Here is a 15,451-nt window from a genome sequence, read left to right on the forward strand (position 1 = left end):
AAAGCTGAATCATCTCAGACTGGTTTCTCTAGAACAATGAGTTCACTGGACTCTAATGACCTCCACAGTCACCAGAACCCAATAGAACCTTTGGGATGTGGTGGAACGGGAGATCAGCATCATGGATGTTCATCTGACAAATCTGCAGCAACTGATGCTATCATGCCAATATGGACCAAACTCCAACTCCGCTGGATCTGCAGCAAGGATCACGATTAATGGTAAAAATTTCCAAATGCATTATGGGATCTGAAAACTATGTCTTAACTCAACACCCCCACCCCACACCCACCTCGTCATAAGCCTTGGAGTGGAAAATTACTGAGTCTGTTGACAACCCACCGTCCGTCCGTCCCCCCCCCCACACACACACACAATTAAAACAGTCAGTCTACAACAAATGATTGAGTTCTATCAAAGGTTTGTTTCCTGCAGCAGAACCCAGAAGAGTTTCTGGTTCCGGAAAGTTTCTCTCTCTAAAGTCAGGCGTGAGCGCAGCTTCACCTCAGTTTCCAACCACAGTTTGGTGGTTGAAGCGACACAGATCTGTCTGCAGGACTGAAGTCGGTCAGTCAGTCAGACAGTCAGTCAGTCAGTCAGTCAGTCAGTCAGTCAGTCAGACAGTCAGTCAGACAGTCAGTCAGTCAGTCAGTCAGTAGGTCAGACAGTCAGTCAGTCAGTCAGTCAGTCAGTCAGTCAGTCAGACAGACAGACAGACGGTCAGACATAGACAAACACATATCAGACTGGAGGTGATCTTCCTGGATGCTCCTCTTTCTGCTGCAGCTTTCTGCTGGTTTCTCTTCAGACTTTGGTTTCTGCAACATCCTCCTGGTTACACAGATACAAATATACCTGCTGGTGGTGAGAGAACAGGAAACCCCAGCTCAGCAGGGGGCGTGTCTCTGGTCATGTGGGGGGAGACTGTCCGGTAATTTCTCATCAGTTCACTGCGAGATGGAGGCTGCTTCAGTGTTGTTCTTCATCGGTAAGTTTCTTCTGTTTTCATGAAGTCTGAGATGATCAACAGTGTTTTAGTCTGAGATGATCAACAGTGTTTTAGTCTGAGATGATCAACAGTGTTTTAGTCTGAGATGATCAACAGTGTTTTAGTCTGAGACGATCAACAGTGTTTTAGTCTGAGATGATCAACAGTGTTTTAGTCTAAGATGATCAACAGTGTTTTAGTCTGAGATGATCAACAGTGTTTTAGTCTGAGATGATCAACAGTGTTTTAGTCTGAACATCTGGACAGACTGAATCTTTATCTTTTTCTGAAGTCTGAACTGTGTTTCTCCACAGCGACCGCCTCTCTGCTGTGTGGATCCTCACATCCAGGTTAGTGAACTCAGACGTTTCAGGAGAACTCTACTAAAAACTTCCTGTGGATGGAGTGATTTGATTTATGTTAAGAATTGATGAATTCACAGGTCAGTTGGCCACTCTGAGATCTATAATAGTCAATGGGGATGTTTGCTTTGAGGATGTTTCTAGAGAGGGCTGCACGGTGGCGCAGTGGTTAGCGCTCTTGCCTCACAGCGAGAAGGCCCCGGTTCGAATCCCGGCTGGGACCTTTCTGTGTGGAGTTTGCATGTTCTCCCCGTGCATGCGTGGGTTTTCACCGGGGACTCCAGCTTCCTCCCACCGTCCAAAAACATGCTTCATAGGTTCATTGGTGACTCTAAATTGCCCCTAGGTGTGACTGGGAGAGTGAATGTGTGTGTGATTGAGACCCTGTGACAGACTGGAGACCTGTCCAGGGTGAACCCCGCCTTCGCCCTTCAGTAGCCGGGATAGGCTCCAGCACCCCCGCAACCCCGAAAGGGACAAAGCGGTCGGGAAGATGGATGGATGTTTCTAGAGAAGAACACAGGAGATTAGAAGGATCTACAGCAGGGGTCTCAAACTTAATTCAGCCGGGGGCCGCTGGAGGCGGAGTCTGGGTGTGCCTGGGCCGCATCAGGATTTTCAGAAGATAATCGCTGATAAAACATTACATCTTTCTCAAATATCTTTATTTTTAACACAAAATAATGAATTAGATACATAAATTCATTCATTCATTCATTCTAAAAAATGAATTAAAAAATCAATCATTAATGAATAAAATAATAACAATGATCATACAGCAGATACAGACGACTAAAGAAACCACATATTGACTGACTGACTGACTGACTAGAACAGTGTTTCTCAAATGGTGGGGCGCGCCTCCTCCATGAAGGGAATGTGAATAAAAACATGTTTACATTAGTTATGGATATTGTACATAATCCTACATAGTAGTTGATATAGATTAAATAAAGCAAAAACAACCTAAAAATCCATTTGGTAGCAGAAAGAGCTGATGGTTACAGAGAACCAAAGAACTGAATCTCTGAGAAAAGACAGAATTCATCACTACTGTGGAGGGAAACAAGGAAAGACTTGATTTTATTTTGTCTGAAAGTTTTGGAAGGATTTAAAAAAAAGAACAGAAAAATTTATAAAACCGATTATTTTAGAAGTTTTTTAAATTATTCTTTAATGATAATAAAGGTACAATATTTTGAGGAGATATGCATTTAACTTGAGCAAATTAACTGATACTAATGAGATTTGCAGAAGAAAGTTGTCAGTGGGGGTGAAAGAATTTGTTCTCAATGGGGGGGGGGGGGTACGAGTGAATACCTGAGGACCACTGTACTATTTTATTTTTCAAATGTCTGTATTAACTGCTCATCCTTCATTTCTGAGCTGAGAGCAGCACGCTCCCTGAGATTCTGCTTGTGCGCGCGCATCACGCGTATATATATATATATATACTTTTATATATATATATATATATATGTTTATATATATATATACTGGAGCTGTCAGGTGATTAGAATTTTCAATCGCGATTAATCACATTGTCCATAGTTAACTTGCAATTAATCGCAAATTTATCGCAAATTAACATGTGGCCTTTTATTAAGGAAAAAAATGTGTGCTGCGTGGAATTTAACATTTCTACATTAATTATGAAAACAAGAATGGTAAAAGTAATAGTTTTAATCAGAAATACTTTATTTTGTAACATTGTATTGAGATAAACTCTCTTAACAATAAAAGGCTGTAACATAAAATGCCTAACAAAAGCCCAAGTCCAAGTGAAGGGCATTTTAAATTCAAAACTTCAATCAACGTTCAGTAAAATAAAATAAAAAACATCAAAATAACATTTCCATAACACTTTCATGTTCATTTTTTGTCAGGACCAAATCTTTTCCTCCTCTGCTGAACTACAGTAATAAATGAAATAGAGATTTATCATTTCCAATGAACTTTTGTTTTTTAAAACATTAAAGACTGAGAAAAGCGGGATACTCTGTGGATAGTTTGACAGTCTGTTACTGCCGCCGCGTTCTCTGGCTGCAGCTCGATGCACCGACGTGTCCAGCGGAGCTCACGCCATGAATATGCCGGCAGACAGACCGCTATGCTGGGGCTGGATCACGCTTAAACCTCCAGAACATTTAAAACGTCCCCCGGTGAGCTTGCTGTTCGGAACGTCGGGGGTCTGCAGCTCTCGGGACGCGGCGCCGGACGCGAGCCGGTACCACCAGACGTGGTACTGGACGCGAACCGGAGCCGGGTTAGGGTGCAGGAGCTCTCCAGGTCCAGGGACGCCCGCGCGCGGTATGGAAAGCACGTATGAGAAAATCCGCGATTAATGCGTCAAAAAAATTGTCGGCGTCAAGCACATGTCAGATTAACGCGTTTTTAACGCGACAAATCTGACAGCTCTTATATATATGTATATAAAAATCAATCTTTCATAATGACTTTATTTTTATATATCTTATCTTATCAAAAACAATCCAATTTGAAAACAATCCAATGACTTTGTGTGTGTTGATGACACCCCCAGCAGGGGGGAGTTCAGACAATGGCTGCAGAGAAAAAAGTTTTCCAGAACTCCATTTCACAATGAACTTGGCTATTATAACCTCTTGGACATATGGAAGTCTTGCAGACACAACGGCCCTCGAGACCTGGAGTTGCTTGTCCCTGCTTTAGAGCAAGTGAAGTCATATCAGGTGTGTTTAAGATGACCCAGCACCTCGCATGCATCGTCGGCGAGACCAGGCGACTATGGGACCATAACATGTAAAAAGTTGACTTCAGTAAGAAAAAGACATAGTGTGGTGAAAAAGAAGGAAACAAAATTAAATGATTATAGTTCTGGTCCAAACAAAAGAAAAAACGAAGGAATTGAAACCTTGACCAAACACAAAATAACTCAAAGAGAATGCCATGTCGGAGTCAGCAGCTCCCTGCTAAAGACTAACCAGCAGTGGAGCCACCACCAGTGTGTGAAGGTGTGTGTGAATGGGTGAATGGGTCTGTGACTGTGAAGTAAACATTAATTTTACTTAAAAAAATATTTGATTTTTGGACATTTCAGTTATTTTATTTTTATGTAGGCAATCACTTACCTTTGCCTAATGGTAAGTCTGCCGCTGTCTGTAGAAAGTGAGGGAAAGAGGTGGAGAGGCGTGTTCAAGCAGGTTGGAATGGGTGGGGAAAGGTTTCAGGAGTGACCAAAGGAAAGGTGTAGAAGACTGTGGTTACAGCAGCAGTGTTGTTGGTTAGAAGGACAGTGAGGGTATTGGTAAAAAGATGATGAGGTTGGAACAACCGGTAAAGAGATTTAGAAGAAGACCAAAGAGGATATTCATTGATGTACAGAAGGACATGAGGGAGAAGATTGTAAAAGAGAAGGTTAGATGAAAAAAAATAAGTACTTGATCTTTTGCTGATTTTGTTGGTTTGTCAAATTAATAAGAAATAGTATGTCATATTGACTGTAGATTCACTTGAACAGTGAGATAAAATATCACAGGGGCGGCCGTGGTGCAGTGGTAGGGCGGTCAGTAGGGTGATCAGAAGTGAGCGGGTTCGACTCCTGCCTTGCCCGCCCATGTGTCGAAGTGTCCTTGGGCAAGACACTGAACCCCGAATTGCCTCTGGTGGGAGGTTGGCGCCAGTGTTCGGCAGCGGAGCCACCATCAGTGTGTGAATGTGTGAATGGGTCTGTGACTGTGAAGCGCTTTGGGCCCTTGAAGGAGGGTAGAAAGAAGGAGGGTAGAAAGCGCTATACATGTATACACCATTTACCATTTTACAAAGAAATTTAAGAAATCCACTTCACAACTTGCATTTATTTCGATTTTATTGAAGGAAATAAGTATTTAATCCACTAGGAAAAGTTCTGGTTCACACAGACCAGTCAGACTAATCAACCTGTCACCTGAACAGAGAACACCTGTTTGAACTACTCACCTGTAGAAAAGTCACCTGTCCTTAGAATCAGACTCCAAACTCTACAACATGGAAAGACTAAGATAAGATAAGATCGTCCTTTGTTCGTCCCACGGTGGGGAAATTTCAGGGTTATGGCAGCATTACAGATAGAAAAATTAGACAATTGTACAGTCTCATTGCAGCAGGTAGGAATGACCTGTGATGTCGCTCTTTCAGACACCTGGGTGGATCAGTCTGTGGCTGAAAGAGCTGTTTAGAGCCAGCACCGTGTCACAAAGGGGATGAGCGTCGTTCCTCATCGAGGATGAGAGCTTGGCTACCATCCTCCTTCCCCCACCTCCTGCACAGACTGAAGTGGCAGCCCCAGAACGGAGCTGGCCTTCGCACCAGCAGACCACTCCATAAAAGATAGACTCCATAGAGTAAAGTTTTTCAGTGGATTAAAGGGAGAAGATTGTAGACCTGCACAAGACTGGTATGGACCACAAAACCATCAGCAACAAGCTGGGGGATATAGGTCATAACTGTTGGTGCTGAAATACAAGAACATGAGCAAGTTCACTTATATGTCTGGAGCTCCATACTAGATCTGACCTGGTGGGGTTTCCAGTGAGAAATGGTCCTAAAAAAACACCAGGGGTTAGGTGATGATCTGCAACCAGAGTCACCAAGAAAACCACTGGGATAACTTTACACCGCAACGGTTTAACATCTTACGGTGCTGACAAAGTCTCCCTGCTGAAGAAGACACATCTGAAGTTTGGACACCGTCATGGTTTAGAAAAGGGGTCACCAAAGTCAGTCCTTGAGGGCTGGTGTCCTATATGTTTTCCAATCAACCTGCAACTGAAGCTCCTGTTTGGCTAAAATCACCTGATCCAGGTAACCAGCAGCAGATGAGGTGGGGTTTCTGGAAAACCAGAAGGAGGCCGGCCCTTGAGGTCTGGATTTGGACTGGGTAGAGTTTGGGAGAAGCTGCTGTGATCAGATCAGACCAACGTGGAGCTCTTTGGCATCGACTCAACTCAACAATTTTATGCTTGTTAGCATCTACTAGTTACAAACAATAACAGTTGATCTATTTGAGCTCTTGCTGCAGAACTGGAACCTTTCTGTTTTTTCTGTTTGTCTTCAGTTGGTGTGACTGTGAGTCCCAGCAGATCTCAGTTCTTTAAAGGAGAATCAGTGATTCTGAACTGTGAGGACGACAGCTCTGCAGGATGGACTCTGAGGAGGAACACCACAGAAGAAACCAGGAGTCAGTGTGGATCTACATGGGGATCAGGAGATGGTTTGTCCTGTGAGATTGGCTACATGTATGAAGAAGAAAGTGGTGTTTACTGGTGTGAGTCCAGAGGGGGAGGAGCCAGCAGCATGGTGGTTAACATCAGTGTCTCTGGTAAGATCAGACTGTGGAGTTAGTGTTGCTGCAGCTGTGTGCAGATGGATGAAATGCTTTGTCTCTGTGTTGAGGTGGATCAGTGATCCTGCAGAGTCCTGTCCTCCCTGTGATGGAGGGTCATAACCTCACTCTGAGCTGTCAATCAAAGACCCCTCCCTCCAACCCCTCAGCTGATTTCTATAAAGATGGCTCCCTCATCAGGACTGAGCCTACAGGTCACATGACCCTCCAGCATGTTTCCAGGTCTGATGAAGGTCTCTACAAGTGTCACATCAGGGATCATGGAGAGTCTCCATCCAGCTGGATCTCTGTCTCAGGTGAGGAGCAAAACTTTCTATCTAAATGTACTTTTTAATTTTAGTTTGACTGCTTAAATGAATCCATCCAACCATTCTGAGGAGCAACCTGGCGGCGCCTAATGGACCCAAACATAATGTCCCAGAGATGTTCTATTGGGTTTAAGTCAGGGGATCGTGAAGGCCATTCATCCATCCATCTTCTTCCGCTTATCCAGACCGGGTCGTGGGGGCAGCAGTCTGAGCAAAGATGCCCAGACTTCCCTCTCCCCGGCCACTTCCTCCAGCTCCTCTGGGGGGACCCCGAGGCGTTCCCAGGCCAGCCGAGAGACATAGTCTCTCCACTAGGGCTGTGGAACATCACTTAGGTGGCGATCCGATTCGATTGACGAATCAAGAGAATCTTTTGTTTTTTATTTTTCAATCTTCTGGTTCAGCAGTAAAACAACATAAAAAGGAAAAAATCACTTTTGTTTTGGGTCATTTAACAACAAAACTTGAAAATGTTCAACAGTTTTTTATCTTCAAAGTTCTTCAATATTTTACGTTCTAAGCATTACATATTACTGCAGAGCTCCTATGAAAAGTCTTTTTTTCTCAGCAGAATCAGCTGATTCACGTTGAATACATCCACCTTTCAGCAGCGCGAGGCTGTTTCTTCAGAATAAGATGGAGTTTCGTTAATTACGTCAAATGTTGAAGAGTTACCATAGTCAAAAGAATGTAAACACTGGAGCTAAAGCTCCTTTGTTAAAGCTAATTCATTGTTTCAGAAGTTATGTCTGTGAGCGGAACTTCAGTCTCAGTTTTTGAACGGGAAAAAGCTCTCAATAGTTTTACTTTGAAAACAGGAAGCTTCACCGTCACAAATATATGTTTACTTCCGGTGGAAGTACCGCGCCTCTTTCGGCTTTATTTTAGTTCATAAACTTAAAATCCGACAATCTGCATTTCAGAGCAAAAATACATCATCCCCAGATGACATTATGATCATCTTTTGCTACAATTTACTACATTTATAAAGATCGCGAATCAGTGATCTTGGACGTCTCGAATATCCATACTCGAAATTGTGGGAGAAGATCGCGAATACCCGAGCACCCGGATACTCGTTACAGCCCTACTCTCCAGCATGCTCTGGATCTTCACCCGGGGCCTCCACCCAGTGGGAGATGCCCAGAACACCTCTCTAGGAGGTGCCCGAGCCACCTCAACTGGCTCCTCTCAATGTGAAGGAGAAGCGGCTCTACTCCAAGTGTCATGGCTACAGAACACTTAGCGACCCAGACGCTGGAACCCAGAAGAAACACAGCAAGAGGCGAGCGTGGCAGGCAAAAAGGTTTAATGGAGAGAGAGATAGGAGATAGAGCGTGGGTAGAGGTCCGAGGCAGTGGCTCGTGGTGTGACCGCAGGAGAAGACCAAACTGGGGATCCAGGCTGAAGCTGAGACTGGCGACCACTCGTGGTGAGGAATTCCTGAGAGAGAGTAGAGAGAGCGTGAGACAAGGCCCTGGCGAGACGTGACAAGACTAAGGAGATTTGAGGAGACTAACTATGCACCATCAGGGGCAACGGACTGGCGAGGAATGATGATCCTGGAGCTCCTAAAGTAGGCAGACGAGGTGATGAGGTGAGTGGTCGCAGCTGGGGAGAATCAGCAGCCAAGCGGAGAGGAGAGGGGGTGGAGACTGACAGAGGCACTATGACACCAAGTTCCTTCCGGGGGACCGAGCTTCTCACCCTATCTCTAAGGGAGCGTCCAGCCACCCTCCAGAGGAAACTAATTTTAGCTGCTTGTAGTCGGGATCTCGTTCTTTGCTAGAGTTAATTGATTGATTGGTTTATTTCAAGCATAGATTATGAAAAATACAGGACAACACACAATTATTTCAAACTCATTACAGAAATAATGGAATGCATTGATTAGAAAATAGAAAACACACAAAAAAACACACTTATGTCACATTTGGTTAATCAATTTTTGTAATTAATAACCAAAGTTAGTAGAGTTTGATTTATTGCTTGAAAAGTAATGCGAAGAAGCTCATGACTTTAGGCGAGATTTGAAACAAAGATCGACCGGTTAATTGAGAGCTTTGCTTTCTGGTACTGTACCGCATGATGGCGGACACCACTCCAATCTGCCTGTCAATCTCACACTCCAATCTCCCCTCTCTGGTAAACAAGAGCCCATGGCACTTGAACTCTTCTGCAGAATACCATGGGGGATGCGGTTTAACGCCTTCTCCAAATCCTCCAAATTGAGGACATCCTCAGAGTATTCCTTCCAATGCCCAAAAATGTCCCTAGTCCAAGTCAGCAGATCCCCACCTAGACTGAAAAATGTGCCTGCAAGAAACTGCTTTCCCAACCTGAGGCAGCTGATGGTATGCCAGAATCTCTTTGAGGCCAACTGATATTCCTTTTCTACAGACTCACCAAACTCCTCCCAGGACAGAGTTTTTGCCTCCAAAATAGCCCGGGTCACAGCTCACTTAGACTGTCTAAACCTGCCAGCCTGGTTTGGTAGGGGCATTGCTCAGCTTAATGGCATCCCTTACTTCTGGTGTCCACCACCGGGTTCAGGATTACCACTGAAATAGGTGCCAGAGACCTTCCGACCACAGCTATGATCAGCATCAGAGACAATGGAGGTGGAGAACATGGTCCACTCTGACTCATGTCACCAAACTCCCTCTGTACCTGTTTGAAGTTCCCCAGATGTAGGAGGGCCTACATCTCCTTTCCTGCCGGTGACTCCAACTCACCACCAGGTAGTGATCAACAGACTGCTCTTCCCCTTTTTTTACGCGAGTGTCACCTTAAACGACTACAAAGTCATTTGTCCGTTTCCTGCTGAGGTTGTTCTGATGCCAGGTGTGTTGATGGACATCTTTGTGCTTGAGCATGTTATTCGTTATGGACAACCTACACCTTCAAAAGACATCAAGAAGGGCGGAGACTCCACACTGCTGTTTGGCCCATAAGCTGAAACCACAGTCAGTGTCCTGTCCCCCACCCAGAGGAGGAGGCACATGATACTCTCATTCAATGGGGCAAACTCCAACTCTTGAGCTGGTGGCTCACGAGTAATCCCATGCCTACTTGCTTCTCAGGGCCTCTTACCATGTACAACTCCAAAATAGCAGAGTCCAGTCCCTCGCAAGGATCTGGGTTTCAAAACCCAGGCTTTTTGCGGAGGTGAGCCCAATTATATTTTGCTGGTACCTTTAAACCTCTTGCACAAGCTCAGGCTCCTTCCAACCTAGAAAGGTGACATTACATGTTCCAAAACCAAGTTTGGCCGATGGGAAACTTGGCTTTGACTGTCACCTAAACCGCATTGCACTGGCCCCTTTTCGACCACACTGCATTTAACTCAGCAGTTTAACTTGGTCACTTTCCTTTTTAAATAGTTTCATCTTCTTAGCTGCCGAAGCCTAACCCAGCTGCTGTACATTATTCCAGCTACTTGGTTGTGGCGCACCATGTATGCTTTCCCAGCCAGCATCTTCCACCCTGCAGTTCTGTGCTGGATTGTTTCCTCTTTGCCCAGCCTACACCTCGGGTCTTGTCTGGTGTGGTAGATCTGAGCCTCTATCGCTCTGGTGTTCAGGGCTTGTTCCTGTGCTGCCAGGATCAGAGCTTCTGTGCTGTCCTGCAGGCCAGTCCTATCTAGCCATTGGTAGAACTTCTTGATATCACCCACTTCTGTTATTGTCCGGTCGTACATCCCATGCAGGGGCTTATCCTCCCATGATGCTCTGTCCTCCAGCATCACATCCTCTTCTCTCCATTGTCTGAGACATTCACTGAGCACACTGTCAGTTGGGGCCTTGAGCTCGACATATTCATGCATCTTAGATGTTTCATCCTGGATAGTGGCTTCCACGCTCACTAGTCCTCGGCCTCCTTCCTCCCAGTATACAGTCTCAGGGTGCTGGATTTGGGATGGAACCCTCCATGTTTGGTGAGGAGCTTTTGAGTCTTAACATCTGTAGTCTGTATCTCTTCCTTTGTTCATCTTATTATTCCTGCAGGGTATCTAATGACTGGCAGTGTTTAACTGTATATTGCCCGGGTCTTGTTCTTACCATCGAGCTGACTTCTCAGGACTTGCCTAACTCATTGGAGGTATTTGGCTGTTGCAGCTTTCCTTGTTGCCTGTTCCAGTTTGCCATTTGCCTGTGGGATTCCAAGGTACTTGTACCTGTCCTCAATGTCTGCTATTGTTCCTTCTGGGAGTGAGACCCCTTCTGTGTGGACTACCTTGCTTCTCTTTGTCACCATCCGACTGCATTTCTCAAGTCCGAATGACATCCCAATGTCAGTCCTGTAGATCCTGGTGGTGTGGATCAGGGAGTCAATGAAATGCTGGTCATTCCCAATCTACCCATTTATTTTCTTAATTGAAAAGAAAATATTGTCTTGCACATCTCCTCATAAACCCACACATAGACTGTCTTGAAGTTCAGTCATGGCATTGCTAAGACTCCACTTCAAGACAACATCACTGGGATGGATTAGACCCTCCACCATTATATTGTAGATAGATCAAACTGCATGATCTCCAAATTTGGACACTTCATTTTTGGATTTTATAAATAGTCAGTCATTATTAATTAGCATTGAGGATGGGCTCTAACTCTTAAAACAAGTCTCGGGAAACCATAATTTTGGTCTTGATTAGTTTTATTTACCTTCTTTAGTTTGAATAATGCCTGAATGCTGCACTAAGATCTGCTTTATAGATAACTATCTATTTAGACTGCATGTTTCTCCAAGGAACGTATTCAGTTTTATTAACATAAAATGTCCTTTCTGCTTTTAAAAGTTACTTAGAAATTCTTGATATTTTTTTTTCTCCCTACAGGGACTCCCATCACCAGCACCAATCTTTCTGTTTCAGTTCCAGGTTCAGCCTCGCCCCCTGCGTCTGACCCGTCCCCCACCACGACTTTCAACCAGCAGGTGTTTAGGGTTGTGTGCCACCTGGTGGTGATCTGTCCGTACTGTATCGCTACTCTCCTGATGGTTTCTATTTACCGACAAAAGGTTTCCAGTAACTGATTACTTTTCTGTCCTGTCAATTAATCAAACTAATGATGAGCTGCTGAGCCAGGTGCTCTGATACCTTTTGTCTCCATGCAAACAAGCTGATCAAGGTTTGAGTGTGTCATGTAATGAATGTAATGAAACCATCGCTGTCACCAGCTGGTATGAACTGACTCCACCCCCTCCCCGTTAACCTGAATTCATCTGTAGCCCCAACTGCTTTCTGTTCTGCTTACGACTGAAGGTTTGACTTTGCTTTGATACAACTTATGATTTTATCTGAGTATGTCTTTGGATTTTAAATCAATAAAACTATGAAACCACTAATCCTACGTCTCTCTTGATTGCCTGTCAGTGAGCCAGAGGTTCTTTTTGGCCTTTTTTTCCTCCATAATTTTACATAGTATTTTATTGGGATGAGCTTTCAAATTTTCTATTTTTCCTTATGAAGAAACACAAATATTTGCTGTAAAACAGCATAATGTTTCCTGTAGCTCTGCTTCTGTACAAAAAATGAACATCTTTTATAAATGAATTGACGTAGGCAACCAATGACAGGAAGGTCTTTGTTTATACTTGTTCCTCTCTATGACTCAAGTCTGGGAAGTGGTTGCTGATGGATGGATCAAAAGTCAGCAAAATGATTCCCAGCTGCTCAGATTGTATGATAACATTCCCACAGCAAAGACCTGAACACAAGAGGATTCTGCTTGTGCAATGTGAGGCTGCGTTCACACCGCTCAGCAACACCCATGTAAGCTGCCACTTTCAATGAGAAATCTATGTAAATGTGCATGAATGTTTGTTTCAGTTCTCTGCATTCAAACATCTTGCTTTTACATGTCCTATTTTGGGGCTCCACGTGCAAAACATACAGCCATTAAGCACGTATTAAAAGTCAAACCAGGTTGAACTTTGACCCATCATGGACTCAGATTTGATAGTGACATTTGGATGGCGTCCCTTTTCATTCATGGAAGTGCCAATCATTTAAATAATAAAACTCAAAGTTTTTTTTTTTACTTCATGTCTCAAATGATTCTACAAATGATATATTTCTGAGTTACCAACCGTTAGAGTTTGTATGAAATGTAATTGAACAAACCTCCAAAAGATAACAGTATTTTTTCAAAAATAAAAGCCTTTAAATGATACACATTATACACACAACATCTGATAGATGTCCTGGTCGTTATTGTAAATAAGAACTTGTTCTTAATAGCTTACCTGGTTAAAAAAAAAGTTTAATAATAGATTCTAAAGAACTGAAAATGTGTTGAGTTTGCTGCGTTAGCAGATCATATTTATTGAAGGCATCTAAAAGCGTCAGTCTCTTCTTCTTGGCCCCAAGGAGTTAGAGTTGGGTGGACTTTAAATCTGTTCAGGCAATGCAGCAATGTGCATCTTGGTGTGGGAACATCAGTCTTTTTTTTTGTCTGGTCACGGCTGGTAACATGAATTCAAATAATTGTTCGCATGGTTTCTCTGGACAGCACGAAGTGGCATTTCCTCATTAAAAACCTGCCTCTGCCAGCTCATACACAATCCTAAAACTGCCAGGGGACACAGTTCTCCCAGGAGACATGGTTCTTCCGAGTCCAGCAGAGCGCTCGTGCAGACTGCGGTCTAAAGCCTCCCCGGAGCCCACACTGTGACATGCACCATCCTCTACTTGCTAACTTAAAGACGGCTGCTCTGCTCAGATAAGTGGTTCACTCGTGCAAAGCAGCTAACTGGTCCTGTTTGTCATTCAAAGCCTCCTCGGAAGTGCAACACTGTCTAGGCCTGACGTGAAATCCAGCACAGTAATGACACACAATTGGAATACAGTCAGGCCCAGAAATAGTCAGACAATGACACAATCTTAATGGCTTGGTCTCCCTAAGCCAACATATTGAGTAAAATATGAAATAACTCCATCATAACCGAAGTTCAGACTTTAAGTTTAAGTCAAAGGATGGAACACAAAACTATGATAAAACCAGTGACGTGCAGAAATATAGATTAAAAAAATGCATAAATTAAATAAAATGATAGATAGATATATACTGAATATTCTTTAAAAAAAATAAGAATCAAATGTTATCTTTTCAGACATGTCTTTTCAATGATCTCCTCATTCTTTGTTGGTTTTTAATGTTTCTTTGGCAAAAAACAAAACAAACAGAAAACAGCAAATTTATGAGTTTCCTGTACAAGTACGCCAAACAGCGGTGGGTAAGACAGCTGTAGCCCTGCCTCCCCACCATGCACTGACTGGAACTGCAACTTACGCATGCACTGTATTGTTTTGGTCTTTCTATTATCCTAGAAAGACACTTTATCTTTGAAATGACCTAATTTGTTTATTTCTCACCTTCTGTTTGATTACATTGATGCCAGTTTGTGACTCATTTAGTCTTTTTATCTGCTAAAAATGCGCTTGAGAAAAACACTAGGTCACTGTCGGCATGTATTCAGAGGGCAGCTTTCCGTGGCAGTCTATGCTAATGCACATAGAGCAGAATTTAAGACTTTTATGCGCATTTGCATGGACTTTTAATCAACGGTGGCCGCTGGAATATGCGCCGACGCGGCCAGTGTGCAAGCACCTTAACATTCACAAGGTGCTTGCACAGTAGTCACGCGTTTGTTTGTTTATTAAGGATCCCCATTAGCTAATGGACATTCCAGTAGCTAATCTTCCTGGGGTCCCACTTTCTTAAAGCCACAAATGCGATACAGAAACAAACAAAGATACTCATACATGTATACATTCACCACAACAAATGTAAAACAAAAATCATACGACAAATACAATAACAATTAAACAAAAAACTAAACAAAACACAAAAAGAAAAACACAAAATACAAAATACTCCACGATGACCCTGGTTCAATCCAGGTTCAAAACTCTGAATTCAGGGCGTGACCTCAGCCGGCAGCAACACTTTAAAACCATCAAAAACATCCAGTTTCAATCCAATACAGCTTCATTATCCTTCTTGTGTAAAACTAAAAAGTCTTAGTCTTTTAAAAAAATGAATTGTTTTCATTTGTGTAATTAAATATTTTGGTAATAAATTCCATGCCACCATTCGATACTGAACTGTTCCCTGACTATGACTAGTCCGACATGAAGGTAAAGGAAATTGTCTCTCTCTTGATTGTCCACGCTGATGTACGTCACGGAAGAAACAAAAATTTCTATATAAAATCTCAGGTCTTTTATTGATAATAATATTATGAATGAAATTAATTAAAAGGTACTTAATTCTGCCTCTCACACTTAGCCAGCCCAGCGGATGATGCATTGGAGTGATACTTGATACTAAATGCATCCAGGACGTAAAGCAGTGGCTGAGCCAGAATTTTCTTTATTTGAACGAGTCAAAGACGGAGAGCATTGTTTTCGGCGACACCTCTACAG

At 43.2% G+C, this 15,451-nt stretch overlaps 1 protein-coding gene across 1 annotated transcript; it reads left to right on the plus strand.

Moving 5' to 3' along the window:
• The first annotated feature begins 957 nt into the window (after window positions 1-957).
• On the plus strand, window positions 958-12,358 carry LOC112138273 (protein turtle-like). Its single transcript, XM_024260834.2, has 4 exons — window positions 958-988; window positions 6,425-6,688; window positions 6,763-7,008; window positions 11,861-12,358. The coding sequence occupies exons 1-4, from the start codon at window positions 958-960 to the stop codon at window positions 12,055-12,057; spliced, it is 738 nt and encodes a 245-aa protein (XP_024116602.1). The 3' UTR covers window positions 12,058-12,358.
• Window positions 12,359-15,451: the final 3,093 nt, after the last annotated feature.

Source organism: Oryzias melastigma, unplaced genomic scaffold, assembly GCF_002922805.2.
Source record: "Oryzias melastigma strain HK-1 unplaced genomic scaffold, ASM292280v2 sc00446, whole genome shotgun sequence".
NCBI lineage: Eukaryota > Metazoa > Chordata > Actinopteri > Beloniformes > Adrianichthyidae > Oryzias > Oryzias melastigma.

Excerpts from the sequence above, each read along its gene's own strand:
- LOC112138273 (XM_024260834.2), top strand. The coding sequence starts at position 958 with ATGGAGGCTGCTTCAGTGTTGTTCTTCATCG. Across the intron at positions 989-6,424 it reads TTCAGTGTTGTTCTTCATCG|TTGGTGTGACTGTGAGTCCC; the intron begins GTAAGTTTCTTC and ends GTTTGTCTTCAG. Across the intron at positions 7,009-11,860 it reads CAGCTGGATCTCTGTCTCAG|GGACTCCCATCACCAGCACC; the intron begins GTGAGGAGCAAA and ends TTCTCCCTACAG.